The sequence below is a fragment of the Eupeodes corollae genome, chromosome 2, assembly GCF_945859685.1.
Source record: "Eupeodes corollae chromosome 2, idEupCoro1.1, whole genome shotgun sequence".
Taxonomy (NCBI): Eukaryota; Metazoa; Arthropoda; class Insecta; order Diptera; family Syrphidae; genus Eupeodes; species Eupeodes corollae.
In genome coordinates, this window is record NC_079148.1 from 94,956,179 (window position 1) to 94,982,159 (window position 25,981).

The 25,981-nt window shown below is 32.6% G+C and overlaps 1 protein-coding gene across 2 annotated transcripts in view; it reads left to right on the forward strand.

Annotated features, from left to right (window-relative positions):
* The first annotated feature begins 1,154 nt into the window (after positions 1-1,154).
* LOC129946790 (protein trachealess) overlaps positions 1,155-25,981 on the forward strand; it is a 32,787-nt gene continuing 7,960 nt past the window's right edge. For both annotated transcript variants that reach the window (XM_056057121.1, XM_056057122.1), the window contains exons 1-2: positions 1,155-2,312; positions 15,239-15,477. In XM_056057121.1, coding sequence (XP_055913096.1) covers positions 2,086-2,312; positions 15,239-15,477 — 466 coding nt within the window. In that variant the 5' untranslated portion in view covers positions 1,155-2,085. The remainder of the gene's footprint in view (positions 2,313-15,238; positions 15,478-25,981) is intronic.

Below are 25,981 nucleotides of genomic sequence, written 5' to 3' on the forward strand. Positions count from 1 at the left end.
TCGAAATGCACCAACGGCAACACCAGCAACGGAATTCAAGTGACAGAATACATATTACACAAAACAGAAACCTCACAAGTCTTCTGCCATAGTAAATAAAACCTATAACCATCACCCCCGCTCCAGGAAAATAAAAAGAGATAGAAAAAAAAGCTATTTCATTTTGCATATTTCAGTCACATAGGCAGAGCACTCACACAAACAAACAACAACAAAAAAACAAACACATAAAAATACTCTACACACTGCCTCATAGTTTATACCTACCTTCCTACAACTTGAAACGTGAAGCTATGTGCTTGACACACCAACTATACTTTACTCTTCCAAAATCCCAAGCTCCAAGCTCAAAAAGATAGATAGGTATGATTTGGAATAAAAAAAAACAACCAAAACAAACCTGAATTCTTCCTCCCGCATTCACACCATTTTGCCCTAACCGCAAAGGAGCGAAGGAGACGCCCGATAACTCCTAATTGTCGCACATGACTTGTTGAATCGAGGCGTGGTTGAGAGTGGCTCTCTCAACAGAATAACAAAATCTGGTGCTACGAGCTATGGTAGATGGTCCTGTTCTGCCTGTCGATGTCGAACGAACGAACTATAGAAACCAAAGACCAAGTCAGAGATACAAGCTACTCTTCAGCTACTCCAAACTCACACACTCTCACGCGCACGCCATTATGTATTCGACGGTGATTCGACAAATCCCCTGGCAGTCACGTCCCGCCCATTTACGAAACCCGAACCTGAGCGGCTTCTGTGCGTGATGCTGCTTAAAATGCCACTGGTGCGCCTTGTACATGACTAGCGCAACGGTCAGGTTCCAGTTCCAGGCCTCTCGTACTCGTAGCTCGTACTCGTACACACAGTTATATTTGACTAAGGCTGTGTGTGTTGTGTTTATCTAACGCGATGGACGCCGTTCATTCGTTAAGCAATATGAAACAGTGTTTGTGCGCACCGTTGTATACACATCGACTTCAAAGCCGAATCGACATCCACCCTTACCGTAACCAACAACAAGCAACAACAACAACGAAGGCCTTACCGTCTTACCGTCATCCTCATCGTCAAACAAAAAGTTATTCGTGGCTGCACGAAGCCAACCACTGAAATCATGCAGAGCCTTTAGTTTCGTTTGTGACGTGAGTTATTCTGCACGTCCGCAGCAGAAACAGTTTAAGGAATATACACCGACCGCGTTCAGTGGACAAATTTCTTTCTTTTTCTTCTTTTTCACTTAAGCTGTCAAACAAAAGATCTTATACCTTCCTACGTTATAGGTATTTACTACTAACTAAAGTCGAACATAGATAGCTCTGACAATTTTAAGACGTTTTTTTTGTATTTTTGGCCGCCTCGCCTCATTCTGCTGCCGTTATTGCACGGCGAAGGTGGTGTGTTGTGATTGTGATTTTGTTTCGTTGTGTTACGTTACGTTTCGCATTATCGTTGCTACGTGTCGATTGTGTCTTGTGTGTGATTGGACTTGACTGAAGTGTTTTCCGAGTGATGTACTGCCATTGCATGTCGATGGTGTCTTCTTCCTTTTCCGGACGTCAATTGGTTGGTCACACGAGTGAGTGAGAATTCTGGCTATAGTTATTACGTGCGGTCGTACTTTTTGCGTGCGTGTAATTTTGTGGTGCATTGTGCATTGTGCTCCTTGCACCTTGCAATCATTTGTATGTAAAACGCGCCTGAGCTATCGAAGAGGATAGTAGTTGTTGTTCACTCCTACGAATACGTGTTTGTGATTTTATTAATTTTTTGAACTATCGTCGCTGAATTCTTTCATTCAAAAAAAACTAATGGAGTTCCTTATCCGTTGTCCATTCAATAATAATACAAAATAGTAAAAATAAAAACAGATGAACTGTTGACCGCCATTCAGGAAACGGAAATACAAAAAAATGTTAAATTAACTCTTTCTTAAGTCATTCTCATTAATCGTAAACTAAATGAATGCGTTCAGACAAAAGTGCGAGAAATTATAATTGCCTATTTGTGAAAAATCCTTTTCGGCGGTGTGCGGTGTTTAAAGGACGATATTAATTTAAATTCGAAAAAGAAAAACTCATAATGTTACCTTATCAAGCTGTAGCAATGGATTATGCTGGTTATCAAAGACAAAGTTCAAGTGTCCCAACGGGACCGATGGCAATGAGCTCATTAGGAATGGGTGGATCACCATTTGGACATTCTTGGCTGGTACCAACTCAGGATTTGTGTGCGGTTCCTTACAAACAAATGCCAAATCAACATCAGAATGGAGGAATGCATCCGAATCAACAATCACTGGAACCTGGGCACGTTATTTTTTAATTTTTTTTATAAATTTTCCTTACATTTTCTTTTTAATTTGTTGATCCCACCATATTCAGAAAATTATAGAAACTTACCAAAGTCTTAGTCGTTAAGGACTCTAACAACTCATGGAAGAGGAGCAAGAAATATTTTCAAAAACATACATTATTTATAGGAAGAAACTCATTTGGATCAATTAAATATTTTGAAGAACTTGAACCTTTTTTGAGCTAGAATTAAAAAATCTTACTTCATTCTAAAAATACAAAAAATTGATTGCTTTGACTTCTTAAAGAATCTCACTAAAAACTTGAAAAACTTCATCAGATGAAAATCGACGGAAGCATTTTCTTGGTGCAAACTGTTTCTATTATCCAACACATTCAGCATTAAACGTTATTAAAATCATAACATTCATAAACTTGCTCAAAAAATAAACATAGCCTGATAGCGACGGAGGTACAAAAGTTAATATTTGTATAAGTTTTCATAATTTGAGGATTGAACAGGGTTTTCCTGATGACCTGAAATATTTGTAAAACATAACATTTAAAAAAAAAAACAACAAAATAATTCGAATTCGATGAGCTCAAAAGCATATCATTAAAGTCCTTGATTTTTAATACTGTAGATAAATGTTTAATTAGTTTCAACGAAATGTGATAAGACCGTCAAAATAGATTCCTTAAACGCCTCAACGCGACGGCTCACACTTTTACCCATTTCTTCATATTGATAAGGTGTTTTTTGGCTACTGTCACAAATTTGGTCTTGACAAATAAAACACACTTCAGTTCCATAAACTTGAAACTTTTTCATTTAAAGTTGACATCTCTTCTGCAACCGAAAACAGACTTTTCGAAAACTGAGCTACGAAAAAGTGATGCTTTCGAAATGAGAAGCTACCGAAGTACCGAACAAATCTCTGGAAATTATTGGTTGATGAAAATAAAGGTTAATATTCAATACATAGAAATTCTTATGTTTGAAAAAATTGTGTTTTAGATAAAGGCAATTTTTCGACACTTTTTAGAGTTAAAAAAGTCATTACAATAAATTTTTTTACAAGTTTCTAATTAAATGAAGACATAAAGTTAATAATGAAGATCGAATTGAAGTTACTGAAACATCGCACTCTGAACTGCTCAGGGATTCATCTTCTACCTGTAGTATACCTTCTGTTTCCCAACACCTTAGTTTTATTTTTCTATCTCTTTTATATTTTGAAAAGACAATCAAATAAACAGTTAAGGGTCGTGGCATAAATTTCCTAATCTGTCAAAATAGTCTGTACAATAATTTCTCTTTACAAATATTTCTGCGAACACACGTCAGTGATAATAACTGTTTTCCTATTTTCGATGCACCAGCACCTGTAAGAGGTGAAAAGGCAATCATATGGATCTTGAACCAGATTTGATTTATGGGTTTCTGGTATTTAAACATCAACATTATGAGTCCTTATGTTTTCTTTTGTTCCCTTTGAAAAGAAAGACAACTTTTTTAATTGAACGTAGACATCTTTAATTTATTGTCAAATTGAGTTTAGGCACATTTTGTCAATACCAAATATAATCAGATTTTTTAAGAAAAGATACCATCAATTTGAATGATATCAACTTCAACTATTTAGGATATTCTTTATGGAATCTACTAAAAGTTTGATATAAAATGATAAACAGGTTTTTCTATAAACTTTATTGGTTATAGTTTCTTTTTGAAAGTTAAGTTATCTTTAGCTTCTTTTGATGCCTCTTAGGTAGTTTTCACTTCACTCTGAATCAAAATTCTTTGCCGAAGAATTAAATGATATTAAACTGATTTCTTGACTCTTTTATTGCTAAATTAATAGTCATGACTTATAGGTATCTAATTTAGAGTTGGACTTGAAACTCTATCATTAGGTTATGATTTATCTTTTCAAAATAATCTTTTTTTTGAATGGAGTTGTTTGGAAAAAATCAGTTTCACAAGATTTCTAAATTTCAGAAAATTTGGATATTGCAAGTCGCATGTTTTCTTAAATTTGGCTAAACATGTTTAGAAGTTTGTATAAAAGAGTTTGAAAAGTTCAATAAGTAAAACTGTTTTTATTTGAAAATTCAAGTCTTCTTAAAGTTATTTTAAATCCAGAATTATTTAATTTGTTAACCTTAAAATTAATAAACAAATTTGTTTTCCTTTAGTCTACCATTTCGTTTTGATTAATTTATTAGAAATTGAAAAACTAAATAGACAATGTTTATTCTGAAAAGAAGATTTTTTCCAAGGGTAAGCAAAATTTTGAAAAATAAAATAACCACCTCCTTCCCTACGGAATTTATTTAAAAAAGGAAATTATTTTGAGACTTCGAGTATACTAGATTTATTGTCATCAATATTCCATTTGGACCATCTAACATACCAATTACAGTTTTCGAAAGAATAAAGTTTTTTCCTGCTGTTTTTTGAGAGGAATAAGATGTCTTTAATTCGTATCTCGCCTTTAAATTGTTCACATTAGGTTTTTAAAATATCACATCAAGTTTTTAAAATAAAATATAAACAACTAAATTTCTAAAACTACCCAAAACGGGGTTCTTAAGCCTAAATTAAAACTCAAAATATCTCTTAAAAATAAATTATATGATGATTTTGAAAAGTACAAATCTTTCTCTTTTAGATACAATTCAAAGCATTTTAGTATCTTACTTAGTTTTTGGAGATTTGCATTAGTTATTAGTCTTTATTTGAATCTGTATGAAGCTTAGTTAAAAACATGAATATTATATTTTTAGATGATATTTTATTATGTGAAGTTTAAATTCCAACCGTTATTACAGGGTATTAACAATTTCATAAAAATCATAAAAATAAAAACACTTTGACAAAAAAGTAAATAAATACGGTTTTAATATTTTTTTAAAATGTATTTTAAATGTTTTTTTTTTCATTTTATTACTATTAAATTATTAATTGTAAATCTTTTATTAAAAATGACCAAGGTTGTTTGATGAGTCATGGAGTCCTTCAATCTTTGTTATATTTCACGTGAGATTGAGTACCAAACTTCTAAAAATCCGATTTTTTGGATGCCGCTTGATTTTTTCAATTTTGAATTAATTCCCCAAGTCTTGACACGGATTCGAATCCAGAGCGCGAGGGTCACTGGGAAACATCAAATCAACTTTCTTAAAAACTTCTTTTTGTAACTTTTGCCGAGTACGTGGGCTCGTTATCCTATTGAAATCGCAACGTTAAGGGCATATTTTCTTCTGTCCATGGCGGAATTGTATCCCTTAAAATCCCGACATAAGTTTCCTTGGTCAATATTCCATCAACTAGAAATATTGGACCTATTCCCACTAAGAAAAATAACCCCATATGATCAGACTTCCACCTCCATGTTTCACTGTCGGCTTGGTGTATCGTGGATTGTACGCTTCATTTTTTGGGCGAAGAACAAAATGTTTTCCATCCGTTCATTTGCCATTATCTTAACTCTTTCAATGGATCATAGGGCATGTGAAACATTTTGGCAAAAGCCAGGCGATTCTTCATATGACCTGATGGTTTAATAAGGGATCATTTCTTGACCATGGAGCTGGTATTTTGGACACAAGCAAAACTCTCCAGATTGTCCTGGAACTTACTGCCCCAGCAGGCTCAAAGTTCTTCAATAAAATAAAATTATTTAAGTTATTTATGTAGTACCCGTAGCATGATGGTTAGTGCGTTGGACTGTCATGCAAGAGGTCTTGGGTTCAATCCCTGCCTGTGCCACCATAATTTAAAAAAATACTTTTCGCGGGTACTGCCTCTTGCGAGGAATTGACAATTCCTTCAAGAGTAATTCTTGTCATGAAAAAGTGCTTTCTCAAACTAGCCGTTCGGATTCGGCCTTAAATTGTAGGTCCCTTCCATTCCTGACAACAGTACTCGCACACAGGAATGGTTGAGAGTTGTAAGTCACTAGGCCCTGGTTCACAACGGACTGTTACGCCGACGATCTAATTGCGTACAGAACGGCCCGAAAGGTTGAGGTTATTAGAATTCTCTTGCAGCGTGATTTCGACAAGATTCAGCGATATTGCGACGACTGGAAACTGAAAATAAATGTCCAGAAGTCAGAGACAATTCTGTTCCGGACTCCGTTGGCTAGGGCCACGAGGGATACGTGTAAGAATTGGCGCAAGATGGTCATCATTGATCTTCACGGGCAGCCATTGGCGAGCAAAAGTGTAGTGAAGTACCTCGGTATCTGGTTAGATCAGTATTTATATTTCGACAGACATATAAATGCTGCTCTGACCAGGGCCAGAGGAGCCTTCGCTCTGACGAAACGGCTGTTTTTTAGCAGTCGGCTTGACCCCAGAGTGAAGGTAATTTGCTACATGGCCCTCATACGGCCAATGATCGTGTATGGTTGTCCTGTGTGGTTCAACGTTGCCCCTTCTCAGATGGAGAAGTTTCGGGTGTTCGAGCGGCAGTGTTTACGACGCTGTACCGGCTTATATCGAACAGCCGAATCTTCTTATGTGCATTATTATTCCAACGAGGTCCTGTACAACGGGGCTCGAATCAACAGAATTGACAATGTCGTGATAAAACTCGTTCGAGGTCACATTGCAAGAGCTATGTCTTCGACCAACAATTTAATTTTCGGGGCGTTCTATCCGAACGACGAGTATTTTGAGAGTGCACGCTTGAGCGGCTTCATTCCCCCAGAGGCATTCCTCTTTTTAGATAGATGCGGTCTGATCCAGGATAGATTGGCAGTTCCGTTAATCTACCACGTCAGACGAAGAACCGTGGATAGGCGACTCCTGTACAATCGGGACGTCATGGCACAAGGCGGAGCAGAGCTCCTTCGGTTCAGTAGGGCTGTGTCCGAACGGGACCGAACTGATAGGGTGAAGCAGGAGAACCAGTTTTGGTGGCTTCAATCGGCACTTGATATTGGGTAGTCGGGATGGGGTTTTAAGCCTTGGCCGGCTTACATACTTGTTTTATAGTTTTAGGGTTTAGTTTTAAGTAGAATAGGCATGGTGGCACGAAAAAAAAAAATTAAAAAAAAAAAAAAAAAACAAAAAAACAAAAAATAAAAAAAAAAAAAAACATTACAAAACATTAAAAAAAAAAAAAAAATAAATAAAAATAAACAAAAAAAAAAAAAAAAAAAAAAAAAAAAAAAAAAAAAGACAACGAAATATGAAAAACAAAAATGTTAGATAGTTAGATTTGCTGCTGTGGTTGTTCTAGTTTTAAGTAGTTTATAGGTAGAATAGGTAGTTTAAGTTAGTTTTTAAGTTTTATTTAAGGACCTTATTTTAAGTAGTTTGTAAGTAAAAATAAATAAAAAAGGTTATTGATATTAGTTTTTTCAAAATTTTCTAATAAAAACAAAACAAATAAAATTTAAATTGAAGTAAAATAGATCTTAAGGCCGAAAGGCATTAGTAATTAGTGTTATAGTTTAGCTTAGAGTGTCCGTATGGGACCATTAAGTTAGTTGTAAGTTATGGATAATTAGGCTAGTTTTATGAATTTTTGTCTAGCTTTAAGATAGGTTAAGGATTGAATAAATAAAAATGAATTTGGAAAAAAAAAAAAAAAAAAAAAAAGTGCGTTGGACTGTCATGCAAGAGGTCTTGGGTTCAATCCCTGCCTGTGCCACCATAATTTAAAAAAATACTTTTCGCGGGTACTGCCTCTTGCGAGGAATTGACAATTCCTTCAAGAGTAATTCTTGTCATGAAAAAGTGCTTTCTCAAACTAGCCGTTCGGATTCGGCCTTAAATTGTAGGTCCCTTCCATTCCTGACAACAGTACTCGCACACAGGAATGGTTGAGAGTTGTAAGTCACTAGGCCCTGGTTCACAACGGACTGTTGCGCCACCCCATTTGATTTTTTGATTTGATTTAAGTTATAAGTAGTTAAATAATAGAACTTTATTATTTACTTATTTTTTTCCTGTGAAATCTTTATTGCAAAACCTTAAAACAAATTCTTGGCTGTTCTTATTTTGTTGGTCAAACCGTTGGCACCGTGAACAAATGAATTGCAACTGATCCCATTGTTCTTGGTTTTAATCAATACAAAATATATTATGAAACTTACTTTGCTTACTTCTCTGAAATGAAGGCTTTGCCTTTTGTTGTTTCATTCAAACGTTGTTACTGTTCTTATTATTTTGGCCATATATATACTTTAAGTTAAGTTTTAGTGCTGATTTCGAATCCAAACTCCAAATTTAACTTGAACAACACATACTTACCTTCAAACCATTTTGCCTTTTTGCTTTGAAAACCATATTAGCATAAATGGATTAGCGTTTCTTTCAGATTTTTGTAAGACAGGTGAAATCAAACAACTTTTGAAGTTTTTGTCGAATATTATATGAAATAATAAAATTATTTCAAAGATTTTTATTTAATCTAAAAGAAAAGGTTTAAAAATTGGGAATATCATCACGAACTTTTAAAGACTATACTTTATAAATTAAGATAGCATCAATAAGCCTTTTATAAGTGTTTTCGAATTTTTAATAGTGATATTTCAAAAACCTGAAGTCAGATTTTAAATAAGGCCACTAAAACACACTTAAAAAGTTGTCGGTCTGTGTTATTTAAGCATTGAAAACTATTTTCTTTCGATTGCCCCGATGGGCCAAACTTTTATTTTCAGGATTTGAAAAAATAAAATATTTTTTAAAGCTTCACCATAGCGGTGTTTTTGTGATATGAGTTCACAGTTATTACTCAATCAAGTTTAGGTTACAAAAATTATTTGAATAACAAGGAGACTCGTGTCGTGTCGTGTCGTGTCTTGCGTTCAATCCCTGCCTGTGCCATCCTAAATTTTTTCTATGGGTACTTCCTCTTGTGAGGAATAAGAAAATCCAAGACTAATTCTTGTCATGAAAATTTCTTTCTCAAATAAGCCTTTCGAATTCGGCTTGAAACTGTAGGTCTCCACCGTCGCCCTAACAACATTACTCGCTCACAGGAAGTTGAGAGGGTTGTTAAGCTCTAATTATCAACGGACTGTTGCTCAACCTACTTTTTGTAATACCATTGCTTCTGTAGTCTTCCAGAGTTTGAGATATATACAAATTCATATTTTCTTGTATCCTCCGCAGTACAGCAATAGTCCATCCATTTTAATGATAAAAAGTTAGGCTTAATATGACTCAACGTAACATCAGTTTACATAAGTTCGTCAAATCAGACAAATATCATCCTTTCCTTACATAAATTCCTTTAAACAAATTGCATCCTTCTTATAGTTACTCGTACCCATCGCTTAGGTATGTACAAACATCATTCTTTCTAAACAATGAAAATCTCTATAAGCATCCCGTTCGAAATCCAGACGAAAATATTCTCATACTTCATAACAACACTCTGTCAAATGAAGAATAACATTAAATATGTCATCATGGCATATAAGTAATTGTCAGTAATTTATTTCCGTCAAAAATATAAGTCAGACAAAACAAAAACCGATAATACCTGTCCACATACGTTCATCATCGAGATGATGAAATATACCTGCGATGTGCTTAGCAATTCTATATGGCAAGGTATTTATTTGAAAGGTACTGATGGTAAAGTCTTCTTTTATTGTTGTGGTCTTGAATGTATAACTCTATCATACTATCACTATCCATATAGCTCACATAAAAGTTGTTGAAAAGATACTCCTGGTAACAAATTAGCCGACTTATCTGTCACTGCTTACATGAGAAAACGTCTGCTGCTGCTGCAAACATATCTATCTTTTTTATTTAAGAATATCTTAAGAAATATGATAATTCCCAAACAAAGGTTTAAAGACGAAAATATAAAACAAAACGTCACTTCATTCATCGTCCGTCGCATATAGTCTTCTTCGTCTTCGTCTTTGTCGTAGTCGTCGTTGTCGTAATCGTCATCGTCGGCGTGAGCGTCTTCATCTCGCGGCATTACTCTTTGAATCAAGCGCAATAAACTGTTCAACATTCAACACTCTATCAAGATGGCCATCCACTGTATTCCGCCGAATGGTCCATGGCAGTAGAAATATCCAGTGGATATTCTGGTCTCTCCTCCGCTGCCGTTGGCTGTCACTTCTGACAGAGGCAAGCGGCTTGGTTTGAAACTGTCAAAAGCAGATTAAATCAGCTGTCCCTGGCATATGGAAATGCTCGCAATGAGCTAAGCATGCGTACCGTTCATATACATATTTGTTGGTTTTGTTGCTTTTTAACTTTTATTTTATTACACTGTTTGTGGGGAATTTTTATAATAATTATAATAGGCCTTACGTTTGCCACGGGCCAAAGAGGACAGTTTCCGCCGAAAATCTGGGTTTTAATTTTAGATCATAAGATCTCTTATCGCAGCCAAAAAGAGAACGTGATCCATACCTTAGGTATTTCAGTCTCTCATTTTTGAACAGCACAATAAAAGTTTAATTTAATTTATTACAACCTTTTTTCCCCAAAAACTTCTGCCTGCTTCTGCTTTAGATACAAATTAGTTCAACTTGAGCATGAAAAACATGAAAACATGCAAACAAATTCGGTAGCAATCAATCAGCAATCAATTTTTCCCTTCAAACTAGAGCAACACCATTTAATTTTGCAATAACGTTTTGTCGCACTTTGACAAATGATGTCTGCAGTTTTTTTCCAACTTCCAATAAACTCAGATGAAAGTCAAGGTATTGGATAGGAAAAAATTCGTTTAATCATTTTCTTGTCATCATGAGTGACGATATGGCAATGATGCTAATGCGTATGATTCAAAGAAATAAAATAAAACGAAGGTATTTTTCTGTATAGTCTTTTGGTTCGTTATATTTTCAAAACATTGATGCATTTCATGCTTCATTTGTTTCGTTCAATTTATCTTATCGGAGTTCTTCTCTCTTCGTTTTCCATCCCAACTGAAGAATTCACTTAGAACACTTTGAAGTATATGATGGTAGGTAAATGTGTTTTTTGTTATTTTTTTCTTATATAAATACGAATAATACTAGAAAAAAGGCAATTCTATTTTCTTAAATTGACAGGTGACGAATGACAGTTGCGTTCTGGTCTCCCTTCTCTCCCTCTAAACTCTGTTCATCCACACAAATGACACTCAATCAAAACTACAAAGTATTTCCATGTCTTCTTTTTTGACATCAAAATCGTGTTGTAGAACATACAAGCTAATCGCTCGTAATTACCACCCTTAGATAATTGTGTTAGGCAACCCCATAATTACGTGTTTACAAGCTAATTTGGCAGGGTTCTTCTTCGTTTATTCGTCGTTTACACGATGATGTTGATGATGAGATGGGGTGAATATTGGCTTTCCCCATATGACAGAGTAAAATAAAATGAGAAAATGTGAATTCTTCGTTAATTTCATCAGTGGATGTCAGTCTTTAAACGAACAGAACTTCTAGAAGAAAAAAGTAAATGGCATGATGTACATTTTCATACATAATCCACCTTTTATCCTTCAAAAAAAAAAATAGGACATCTATGTTTTAATTTTTGGCAATCGCATCAACAACAATACCATTTCATCACACATAAAATATTTAATCCTTATAGAATTTGCAGGGATTAAGACGTCTTGAACAATACTTTTCTTGTGTGGTTGCGGTAGCGTGAATCAGCTTTATATCAGTAGAAATGATCTTTTGATCTTGGCGCTTGAATCTTAGATACGAGTAAATCGAATGTTGATATAAAAGACATTAAATATTGTTAAAGATTTTACCACAAAACAAAGTCACTGAAGTGCAACAACTAATCCATTTTGTTTTGTGACATAATTTTGTGTTTACACTATGAGAATTTTGAAAAAATGGAGAAAAACCGAGGTCATCGATTGTTTAGGCTGTGAATTTTCTTTTAGATTGTTTTCTTATCTTTTGAATTCGTTGTTAAAGTATTTTTAATAATATTAAGGAAATACAAAATCTTATAAAATAGACTTATTTGGTGGTTTTCTGTGTTTTTTATGTTGTATAATTAGCGAAATAACTGGAGAAACACTCTAATATCTCGTCAAGTTTTGAAAACTATTTTCGTTGGAAATATCTAAGTGATAACTGTTATTATTATGTTACTTTTTACTTGCCGCAAGATCGTACATTGGCTTGAAAAATGTGTGGAAATGCTCTTTTATTACATCCAGATGAAGCAGAAAAGTAAAAGTATACACAAATCTCAAGTAAACGGAATATTCATATAACATAAAATTAATAATTGTCAACAAATCATAAGCAATACAACCTAAATGTAAATTTTGTATAACAATCTTCTTCTTTCTTATTAGTCACGGTATTTTTGTATCTGTCACTTTTGAAGTTGTAATCATTTGCCTATCGACAACTAAAAACTACACCATTACTTAAAACGGAACGATAAAAGTTTAAAGGACGCATTTTAAATGCACTTCAAAAATGTTCTGCGAAATTTGCAGAAACAATTCTGAAAACTTAAACGCTTTTAGGTCGTTATAGTAAACAACCTTCTTGACTGACAATAGTGAATAGGGAAGAAAACTTTGAGCTGCTTGTAAAAGTAAAAGGTGTTGTTGTTGACCAAAACGTCATGTCGTTATTTCTAAAAAGTTATTCCACAAACGTGTTTTGTATAAAGACTTATTACTTTTAGGATTAAGTTAATAGAAAATGGTGTTGTGATAAGACATTTTTATCGCAAGAACAGTTTTCTGACTTCTGACCGTCTTATATCCCAAAGATGTGATCACAATTGATTTTTCAAAAAAAAAAAAAATGCATGAATCGATAGTACGGTCCATATAATTTAATGTTTGAAGATTATTTAATGCAAATGTTGACCTTGACTGCGCCTCAAACGGTCCATCCGCTTAGTCCAATTTTGGCATACTCTTTCCAACGTTTCGGCCGGTATATCACGAATAAATGCTTCAATGTCGTCATTAAATGCGTCAATTGCTTGTCTGTATAGACATGAGCTTTAATATAGCCCCACAAAAAATAGTCAAAGGGTGTTAAATCGCACGATCTAGACGGCCAATTGACCGGTCCTGAACGTGAAATAAAATGTTCGCCGAACTCGGCTCTCAATAAGTCCATTGTTGCGCTTGTTGTTAGGCATGTGGCACCGTCTTGTTGAACCACATGGCATGCAAGTCAAGTTCTTGCATTTTGTGCAAAATAAAACATAGATATCATCTCACGGTAACACCCACCATTCACAGTTACATTACGATTCGCATCATCTTTGAAGAAGTACGGTCCTATGATGCCACCTGCCCATAAATTGCACCAAATTGTGACTTTTTCTGGGCGCGTTGGTAGCTCTTGCAATGCTTCTTGCTGATATTCTTTCCAAAATCGACAATAATTCTGCTTATTTACGTACCTATTGAGCCAAAAATGAGCTTCGTGACTCAACACAATTTTTCGTTAAAAAAGTGGATTTTAAGCCAGCTTTAAAAGAGCCCATTCAGCAAAAATTTTACGTTGCAGCAGGTCATTCGGCTTCAATACTTCCACTAGCTGTGTTTTGAAAGGCATCACGCTTCAATCCTTCAGCAAAATTTTCCATGTTGTTGAGTAACAGAGGCCCATTGCTGCCAACGGCAACGAATCGATAATTGATGGTCATCATTAACACTGGCCGATACAGCTGCGTTACTTTCTTTAGTTCGCACTCTACGTAAGCGTGTTAGTGGTTTAATGTCCAAGAACGTAAATTTGGTGCGAAATTAAGTCACAATAGCCCTAAGATCCGCTTCAGTGGTACGACTAAACTGACCATACAATGGATGAACTTTCTTAACAGAGCACGCATTTTGATAATTAAACTCAATGATTTGCAAGCCTTGTTTGTAAGACGATTCATGGTTAAATTATTGACCAAAATGAAGATGTTTGACAGTGAAACAAAACACGAAATGTGCACCAGTTTTTTCAAAAAGATAATAGCTAAAAAATCACCCTTTATATATTATTTACAGGAAACGAATTTCAAAGAAGTTGCGAAATCTTTTATTTTGAATTCAATTCAGAGTTTTAAAAATACAATACAACAAAAATACAAACTCATAGAAAAATCAATATTTAAAACACTAAGGCTTCAGTTTATTAGCTTTGTCATTTATAAAAGAAATTTTAAGGCATCAAACAATACATGACCTTTGAATCTTCTAAGAACTTCGAAGATTTCAACTAAATTTTGACAGCATATAATTCGAAGGCAGTCAGAATTTCAAATAGGACACGTTCATGGCTCTCCACAAAAACATATAAAGTGAAACTTAAAATATATGCTTATTTATGTACTTAAGTTAACATAGACATAAACATATCAACTAAGGAGTTCTCATTGCTTAAACTGATGGATTGGGTGGCGAAACTCGTGTCAGTAATGTATCTTCTCATTTTTTGTCGTCCATCTAAGACACACATCCTTGACACTTTCAGGAGACTTACCTACCTACATTTCCTTTTAACATGAACTGGGGACTGACTGAAGTTATCCATTTCAAAAATACTCGTATTCTCTACAAAACTAAAATATCACATTATGTCCTTTGTCTATACATAAATGGGACACTTTGTGTCCACTCAGCATCGGAGATGGCATTCCATTTCCTCAGAAACCATAAAATAATCTCCGGGGATTCTGTATCTGTATATCGTCATCTTTGCAAATATTTTCATCACTCAACAGCAATTTCCCAAAAACAGAAAGGGGGAAGATTGAATTGAAAGTTTCAGTTTTAGTTGAAGTCAACTCAACTTTTGATATAAAGTTGTCCTTGTCATTTAAGAAGATGGTTGGTCCTCAACACTCTTTAAACATACTAAATTCTTTTATGTACCTATCGATATTACTCGTATTCTCTTTATCTTTAAAAAAAAAAAGAAATAAATATCTAATCGTATATTTGTATTTTTTTTTGTTTACAGAATTTTAGAATTACGAAAAGAAAAGTCACGAGACGCTGCTAGATCTAGACGTGGCAAAGAAAATTATGAATTTTATGAATTAGCCAAAATGCTTCCATTACCTGCCGCCATCACAAGCCAGTTGGATAAGGCATCAATAATAAGACTGACAATAAGTTATCTTAAGTTAAGAGATTTTTCAAGTCACGGCGATCCGCCATGGACGAGGGATAATTCAACAAATAGTAAAGTTTTAAAAAGTGAGTATTTCTTACTTAAACACATACAAACTATTTTTAACTTTCCATAACAAGTTATTGATTTGATTTTGATTTTTATTGTAGCTAAAAGTATTACATTATATCTTTATCTTAAATATATATTGCACAATTTACAGAGATTGGTATATTATTTACCTTACTACGGCCGAAATTAAATGAGTTTTTAACAAAACATTCAAGGATAAAGTATTGATTGAAGGAAAAGCTACTTAAAAACCTTCATCAAAGAGCATAACAAAAGTGTATAAATAAATACATACATTAATAAATATAAAACAGAGGGAATGGTTGGAGTGCAGTCAAAAGCTAAGAGTACGAAATTTCAATAATAACTTTAACAAAACTGTATCAGTATACAAATTAAAGATAAATAACAAATAAAGTGTCAATGAGCACAAATCAATAGCATTTAGAAATGTTAACATACATAATAATAAATAAATAAATGAATGAATAAATAAATAAATAACACATAAATTCAAAAATAATAAATACAAAATAAATAAGTAAGTAAATAAATGTTTATAAAAAGAATTGAATAAAACAAATACAAAACTAATAAGTATATTAAAAAATAAATGAATAAGTTTACAAAAAAGAGGCTGGGATGCGACCCACACTGAGAACTTCCCATCCCGTCTGTCGATTTGTCTTGCTTAAAAGTTTGTAGGGTTGGGTTAAAAAAGTTGTCAGATAAATTATTCTTACAAATTTTAAAATTAACAACAATATTTTTCATAAAAAGAAATATTTAAGTTTGAAAATCTATTTTTGTTTTATAGATTTTAAGTCGAAAACAAAATTTTATCAATTTAAGTAGCATTTGAGAGCCGAACATCAATTTTTACCAAATTTTATAAAAAAAAACCACTGAATATCGAAAACAATATTTTCTGCGGTATAAAAAGAGTTTAAAGACAATTATTTAATTTTTAAAAGCTTTTTAAGTCGTTATTAAACTTTTTAGTGTTTTTTTTTTGTTAGGTTTGTATTATTTGTAAACAAACTGTCTATTAGATTTTCCTCAAAATTTTTCTGACTATTGGAAACAATATTTTTTAAAAGATATAAGTAGTGTAAAGCCAATATCTCAAAGTTTTGAAAGATATTTCTGTCGAAAATAAATTTGTACCAACTTTTTAATTTTTTGTAAAAAAACTGTCAATTCGATTTTCTCAAAATTTGACTGAATGTTGACTACAATATTTTTAAAAAGACAAAAGGAGTTTAAACCCAATATCTCGAATTTTTGAAAAGATATTTGAATCGAAAATCAATTTCTACCAACTTTTATTCAATTTTTTGTTTAGGTTTTTATTTTTTGTCAAAAAACTGTTAATTTGATTTTTCTAAAAATTTGTCCGAATGGTGAAAATAATATTTCTTTAAAAATAAAATTAGCTGGAAGCCAAAATCTCAAAGTTTTGAAAAGATATTTGAGTCAAAAATCAGTTTTTACAAACTTTAAGTATAATGTTTTTTTATGTTTTTATTTTTTTTATAAAAAAACTGTAAATTCAATTTTTCTCAGAATTGTACCTGATTTTTAAACCTTCATTTTTCGTTGTACAAAATTAGTTTGGAAATAAAATAATTTTCTTTTCGTAAATTTTTTGTTTCAGTTTTTTCGATTTTTTAAAAAACCCATAATATGATTTTTTTCAAAAAATATACTTGCTACAATATATTATATAAAATTAAATATAAATCTCTAGCGCTTTTGGTTTGTGAGATATTTAGGGTTAACCACCCGCGCAATTTTCTTGAGAGCCCTTTCTGCATCTTTTTGACTTATTATCTTTATAACAAAATATATTTGAAGTCGATATCTCAACTGGTTCTTGAGCTATGAACAACAAAAAAACTTCGCGAACGTACGGACGTACGTACATAACACGCACAGACATCTTTCTAAAAATCTAAAATCTAAAAATTTCTAGGGACCTTGAAACGTTGAGAAATGCCAACATTTTCAATTTGACAAATCGGACCCATTACAATAACTTCCTATGGAAAGTTAATAAATAAATAACAAATAAATAAATTAACAACAGCAAAGAAAGTGTAGTTAGATAAGAAAAATCATTCTTTTGAATATTATACCTAGGAAGCTAAATTTGAAATTCTTTTAATTTTATAATTCTATCAGAAATATATTCAACATTAGCTAACATACGTAATTCGTTGGTTGCAAAATGCCAGGGAAAGTTTAACATCATATTTTTAACAACTTGTTTTGAGAAGATTTTAACCTTCGGACATGGCTTTTTGCGCAGCCAACCCAAACAGGTGATTCGTATGGAATAATTGCTTGAAAAATAACTTTGAATATAATTAGTTTATTTTCATGACTTAACTTTGATTTACGATTAATAAAAGGATATCGTATTTTAATGGTTACGTTTACTTTTTTATGATTTCTTGGATATGAATTCCAAAAGTTGGTTTACTGTCCAAGTGGACAGCAAGGTATTTAACATTTGATTTCCAGTTTGCTTCTCCGCCGTTGATTAAGAGGGAGTTATGTACTTGGCAAAAAACAGGCTTTTCTTTTTCGAACAAAAAAGATAGCCTGAGTTTTCAAAGCATTTATCTTAATCTTCCAATCATTAAAATATTGTTGAAGTGCATTCAAAGAAGATTGCAAATTGGTTTCAATAACGGAACCAAGTGAATCAGAAGAAAATACACAGGTGTCATCTACAAATAAAGCTTTATTGCAATTTTGCAAAACAGGAAAATCAGCAGTAAAAACTGAATAGAGTATTGGGCCAAGAACGGATCCTTGAGGCACACCTGCAGTACATTCGAAGATTTGAGAAAGATTTTTATTGACAGAAACAACTAAACTTCTTGGTGACAGGAAAGCCTTCACAATTTTTACTATTCACAAGGGAAAGTTGAGCGTTACAAGCTTGTGTAAGAGCCCGTAATGCCAAACAGAATCAAATGCTTTCTCAACGTCAAGTATAACCTTACCGGTACTTTTACCATTCGTAAAATTGGTTTAATGATTCTAGTTATTCGATCAATTTGGTGGACTGTAATAGTCAAAACCCAAATTGTTCAAGAGGCAGAATATTAATATTGTTAATGTTAGCCATTAGCTTGTTTTTAATTATTTTTTCAAAACACTTACTTACAGAACTCAGTTAACTTATAGGACGATAAATTACAGAATTGCTTGCGTTTCTTTCCAGGTTTCAAAATTGGAATAATTTTAGCGTTTTTCCAATCTATTGGAAAGTAGTTTGTCTTAATAAAAGAATTGAACAAATTTAAAAGAAATTTTATACCTGAGCTTGGAAGGTTTTTAAAAAAAAGGTTTTTTATGTTGTCAAAGCCATCTGACTTTCGCGTTTTCAATCCAAGGATTGTATCAATACCTTCCATAATTGTAATATACTCTTCCTGATCATTTAAGTTACTGGAGTTGATCGAATGCAATGATTGCAGAATTAAAGATTCTACATTGATATTTGTTGTGGAGCAGTACCCGTAGCGTGATGGTTAGTGCGTTTGTCTATCATGCAAGGGGTGTTGGGTTCAATCCCTCCCTGTACCACCTTACTTTTTTACGGGTACTGCTTCTTGCGAGGAATTGACAAATCCTCCAAGAGTAATTCTTATCATGAAAAAGTGCTTTCTCAAATTAACCGTTCGGATTCATCATATAAACTGTAAGTACCTTCCATCTCTGACAACATTACTCGCACACAAAAATGTTTGAGAGTTGTAAGTCACTAGGCCCTGCTTCTTCATGGACTGTTGCGCCACCTAATTTATTTATTTATTTGTTGCGGAGTTATTGGTTAGTATATGACAGTCGGTAAATATTATGCCTAAAGCGTTTGCCTTTTCATAAGAAAAGAAATTATTGCAATTGATTGGATTTGTCGAATTGAAAATTTTCTCGACGTTTTAGGGTCCCTAAAATCTATTTTTTTTTTAATTTTATGCAACGAAGATAACGTTTTTGACAACTTTTTATCAAAAACTAAAGACCCGAAAAAAACCTTACTAGAAGTTTGTTTGATTTTTGAATATCTTGCTAAGAATTATAGAAATTGATTAAAAACTAATTTCATTTTATAAAAAAATATACTTTCAGCATTCAGTAAATGGGAAATATCATATTTTTAAAAAATCCAGCAGTAATTTTTTTTCATAAAAATGTGATGTGAATAAATAAAAGTATTGACTTCAAAATGATTGCATTCTGTGCTAAATTTTGTTGTTAACTCAAGGTATTGTTCTTAGAAAAGTCCTATCTGTACTTGTTTATATAAGAAATAAAAATTTTCAAGAAATGCTACTAAAACTGTTACAAATTGGGTTTCAACTAAAAAGCTCGTTAACAAAAATAGATTTTAAAATAGAAAAATTCATAAGACTTCTTATTTAACAAAAAACCTACAAAAACAACAAAATACTGATAAAAAATGATTTGACGTCAAGTATTAGGAGAACAAGAAAAGTTGAGGATGTGCTCGCTCCGTGAAGATCTCGGCAGATTAATTGTAAATAAGATTCATTCATTGCTTCCTTTTTAAAAAGAACCCTCAACAAATGTCACAAACTTCACAAACTTCACGCGGTTACAAATATCTCCCCCTTAGGCGATTTAAGATAATCTAAGGCTCGCTCACACTAAAACACTTCATAAACCGTTTTTGTTTTGACAGCTAAATATTTCAAAGTGTCAAATATTGAAGTAATGTCGTGATTTAAAAAAAAGATCTTAGAAAGATTCAAAATAATTGTTTAAAATTGACAAATCCCTGGCTTAGCTATCTTGTAGGTGCTGAGAATGCATTAATGTCATGTTCTTAATCCAGTAAAATTTTACGCTAAGAAAAATATTTAAAACAATTCAATTCTCACTTTGAAAATATGTGTTGACGAATTTAAACCTTATTTTATTTTTGTATTCATTATGTTGCCAATAATGGGTTGGCCTCGCATTTATAAACATCAGTGTGTTCAATTAACGGCAAAAATATGCAAATCGCTTAACATACTGATATGCGTCAACGCGTATTTTCAAAAACAAAAACAAAACAATCATTTCTCGACTTGATAATGTGTCCTCGCTTAAATTCAATGTCCCACATGACCATCACAGCATTACCCTTGATTGTGTCTCAGAAAATATTAATGTTGTTCAAAAATCAATCTTAAAGCCTTCATCATGAGTTATTTAAACCTCAAAGTTAGTCATTCTATTGTCAAAAATAAAATAGAAAATAAAATAAAATTTTATAAAAATATAAAAAAACCTCTTTAAGTAGGTATACTTGTTTATATATATTTATGTTTTGTGTCTGTTAAAATAGAAATCAAAATGGCCGATAGAATGTATTACAAAGTAATAAGGCAAAATGCGAGTAAAATTGTGCTCATTTAAAATTCTGTGAGTGTCCAATTGAATGTTTCACCAACCTACAAAACAAAATAGGAGGGAAAACGAATAACAAAAATAAAAAAAAGAATAAAATGAAGAAAATAAATAAAAATAAATGGAATTGTAGTGTTGGGGTACCTATAGAATTAAATTTATGTAAAAATGTCGCGTATTTGGACGCAGCAGTGCTTTGAGCTCCACCATAAGACAAAATAATGCACAAACAATAAAGATATTTCTATTTTAAATTTTCAACGCAACCAGAGTCCAGAAAAATATACAAAAGAAGTTTATAAATGTGAATGCAACTATAAGAAGTATACTTTTGAACTCGGTTCGTAGGTACCTACAATCCGACCCACATTGTCCCTTATGCTATTGTGGCATGATGCGGCAGGAAAGAACATTGAACGCAAACCTCTATTCATGCTTTTTGAACACAGTCCGTCATCGTCACCGAACGACGACTTCAACGAAGACGCATTCACCGTCACCGCCGGTAGGGGGCAGGTGATGAGAATGAAAAACGCTTAGTGAACCTGTCCCAAAATGGCCTCTATCATACTCTTTGTAAATAGATATACGAGTTTCGAATATATACCTTTCCTGTGTAATGGACGACAGCGACAACGACTCCGAAGACGACACATTATGTTGTGTGTCAACAATAAAGGAAATGCCAATGGTGATATGGCCATTTGCATATCAATCGTACTTTTGGATTTGTCAAATTAAAAGAAAACAACAATCTCCTCTCTGATGTCATTTTTGACAGACACCTTTTCAGAAAAACCAAACTTTAATACTCGAAGTTTCTATATTTTTATATTTTTTGAACTACGAAATTCGAAGAACTCAAAAATCGTCATCATTGGTTTTTTCGGTTTAAAATAAAATACAGGGAGCCAAAAAGAATTTAATGACAGCTCACAGAATTAATTATGGGTGGCTACCTAAATGCAAATAAAATGATAATAAAAATAATCGTTTTTTTTATTTTTTAATGCCGCCATATATCTTGTATTGGTGGTTTAAGTGACAGTTTTTCGTTTGCGTGGTTGTTTTTAATTTCAAAAATGGCGACTGACCACAGAGTCACAAATTTCAATAAAATGACTTCAATAAAATTTTGTTGAGAGCTTTCGAAATTTCAATAAAACGTGATTCGAATGCGAATGGAATGCGTTTGTGGTTTAAATATAAACGTATATAGATGGGTATAGGTAGAAACCCACTTTCGTATTGAGAGACAATGTGACATTGGGTGATATATAAAAATGTAGAAATATACAGAACAAAATTTTAACATCATGTGTCAATAACTTCTGACAGTGTCGTTAATAAATTAACTTCGAGCATATAGCTAGATCGGAATCAGATGAACGCAGGCAAACACTAGTTGACAAAATAAACCTTAAGCAACTTCAATGTAACATCCATAAATATCCTAACTACGATACATTTAAAAGACTTTTAAATGTTAATTTAGATGTAGGTCCAGCTATATCATTAACTTATGTATAATAAATAAACCCCTATAATATTTAAAAATGTATAGAATAAAATAACTACAGATAAAGTAAATAGTAGGCTTTTGAATACATTTTTACTAGGATCTAACCTAAATTATTATTTACAAGTTTTCATTTAACAGGCATTTATGAAGTAAAGTATTGACAGCAGTAAAATACAATAGTTTGACAGCTGACAGTTTAAGGTGAACAACGCTTCGATGTATTTAGAAGCATAATTGAGAACTGTCATCAAAAAAGTACCATAGTTTTTTAAATCAACTAAAGTCCCATTCGGATATCAGAGGTAAAAAAGAGGATGTGATGCGACTCACACTGATAACTTCCGTCCATTTGTTTTACTTTAAACTTTAACAAAACATTCATAAAAATATTTTGTGTGAGATAAATAATTTAAAATTAATGTCTCAATGGCGAAAAAACATTTTGTTAAAAAAATTGCCAGTTGAATTTTACTAAAAAAATTACTAAAATATTTTCTAAGAACAATACCTTGAGTTAACAACACAATTAAGCACAGAATAAAATGATTTTAAGGTCCTTCATTTATTTCACGAGATATTGAGAAACGAATATAAAAAAATTTCGTATACTATGTATTTCTTGTAGATTTTAATTTTTTTATGAAAAACTGACTGTTAAGTTAAAAAAAAAATACTGAATGTTGAAAACAATATTTTCTATAAGATAAAATTAGTTTTAACCCAATATTTTAAATGTTTAAAAAGTTCTTTAAGTCGAAAATCAATTTTTACCAACTTTTAGTAATATACCTACATTTTTTTGTAGATTTTTATTTTTAATAAAAATCTGTTTTTTCAAATTTTTTAATTTTATGATCGTTATTCTTCAGCGTTTAAAATTTATTTTAAAGATAAAATCATTTTTTGTTAAAAAAAAACATATTTTCGTTCAGTTTTTTTGATTTAAAAAAAAAAAATTATTTGAGTTTTTTTGTCTTCAAAATTATGTAAGTTTATTATCTCATGAACTTTATTAGTTCGTGAGATATTTTGGGTTAACCAACATTTTTTGAGAGTAGAGTCTTTTCTGCATCTTTCTGTATTCTTATCTGCAACACACAATTTATTTGAAGTCGATATCTCTACGGGTTCTTGACTCTGGAGATTTGGAAGATGAAAAAAGCTTCCCGAATGTACGAACGTTCGTACACATGCACACACAGACATCTCTCTATAAATCTTTTATTTAGATTCTAGTTACCTTCAAATTCGTCAAATTGGACCGACAGCAAAAACTTCCTATGGGAAGTTAAAAATAAAATACTCACATCGAAAATTCTTAAATATACGGTACCAGTTATTTTTTACGCTGACGACGCTGCGTTTTTATGTTTAATTTTCGAAATTTTTACAGGATCTTCAATTTTAATAACTTAAATAAGACTGAACTGTGTCAATAAATGGCAAGAATTTTTGAAATACAATACCTTTATTTGTAAAGGATTTTTTTTTAAATAATTTACAGACACTTAAGGGGTTATAAGTACCCTTTATGTGTTTACATTTAAGCACAGTGTGAGCGTTAGAAAAATAGGAAACGAAGTCTAGATATTGGTGCACGAGTTGGCCAACGCGTTCCACATTCTCGATGTGCGGTTTAAGAAGGAATATCTATACTTGACAGTACCACGAAATTGAGCTCAAGGTTAAACTGATGAGCTTTCCTGGAAGTGCAAGTATTACGACTGCACAGTTAAAGGGGTGGAATGCAATTGGCGTATTCGACAAAACGTTGTTTGTAAAAATATCGATAAAACCACGAAAGCCATGTGTTTGAGGGATGTACGAGGAGTGTTCAAAAAGTACCCGGAATTATTAAATTTCGTGGGTCTGGAGAGTCCGAAGGTCAAAATTTGTTTTTATCGTGTTGCTACACATGTCCCTAAAGTATGATGCAATTTTCAGCTATATTCACTGTTTACTTTGTCTGTGGTAGTTGCTAGGGTTCGACGTGTTTTTATTGACCAAAAAAACAATCGCATGAACATCGCTCAGGAGCTGTTAAATGACGTCAACGACTATCCAAGTTTGCTTGAAAGGGTCATAACTGGTGATGAAACATGGGTGTACGGTTATGATATCGAAACCAAAGCACAATCGTCCACCTGCATCGTTGCATCAGCAACGTCAAGTTCGATAAAATGTGAAGGTTTTGCTTACTGTTTTCTTCGATTATAATGGCATAGTGCATCAAGAGATCTTACCACAAGGTTGTTCGGTTAATAAGAACTATTAACTTGAAGTTATGCGAAGTTTGGGTAAAGCAATCCGAAAAAAAGGGTCAGATTTATAGACAAATAATTTATGGCTTTTGCACCACAATAACGCACCTGCTCACTTGTCGTTGCTTGTTCGTAATTTGTTGGCCAAAAACAAAACATGCCCCAACCTCCATATTCACTAGATATGGCTCCGTGTGACTTTTTCCTCTTTCCAAAGTTGAAGAGACCCATGAAATGACGGTGTTTTTCCTCGATTGAAGAAATAAAGGCCGAATCGCTGAGAATGCTCAAGGACATATCATAAAGTGAATATCAAGAGTGCTTCGAAGATTGAAAAAAAAAACGCTGGCATAAGTGTATTATATCCGGGGGGACCACATTGATGTAAACGAATAAATAAATATTTTTTGAAAAAAAAAACGAAAATTCCCGATTTTGAACACACCTCGTACATGTGTTGTTTATAATTATATTGCCTTTCATTTTTAAAGCACTTTTTTGAATTCTTTACAAGAGATTTAAACTAATTTTTGGATGTGCCATACTTCTCTTCAAAATTTGATATTTGTAACATTTAATAGTGCAATTTTGTTTACTTAAAAAATATAACAGTGTTACAGCTAACAAATTCAGTATTAACAAAAATAAAGCGCTGCATGAATTGCCGAGCAATAATGCTATAACTTGTGTCTTTATATGATAACCCATTCTCTAGTTTCTGAAATGCAACGAAACCCAACCAAAACTTTGAAGAACCATCGCAAAAAAATGTCTTCTTTCTTAGATAAAAAATGTTTTTTTTTTTAGCGAAAATCAATTTGGATTTCGGTCTGGAAAGTCAACCGAAGATGAATCATAATAAACCGACTATGGCTCTTTTGATATGATCAAAACCTTTGACATGGTTTATCATGATTTACTGCTTAGTAAATTATATAACGCAGGATTTAGAGAAGTTATTTTTCAATGGCTGAAGTCATATTTAAAAAAAAAGTTCAAAAAACAGTAGTTAATGGTGTAATGAGTAAAGCTCGATATATACCACAGTGGTGTACCACAGGGCTCCGTACTCGGTCCCTTGGTTTTTTCTGGTTTATATTAACTCTCTCCTTAAGTTGCAGTTGAATGGCCTTGCTACGGCTTTTGCGGATGATATATTATCGTTTACATACCAGTCAAACTCAGAACATAATTGTATAACATTCAAATTGAAGAAGATTTCAAAATTCCAAAAACTTGGTTCTCGGTTCATAAATTAATCCTTAGTGAAAAAAAAATAAAATAATGTCATTCAAAACTTCT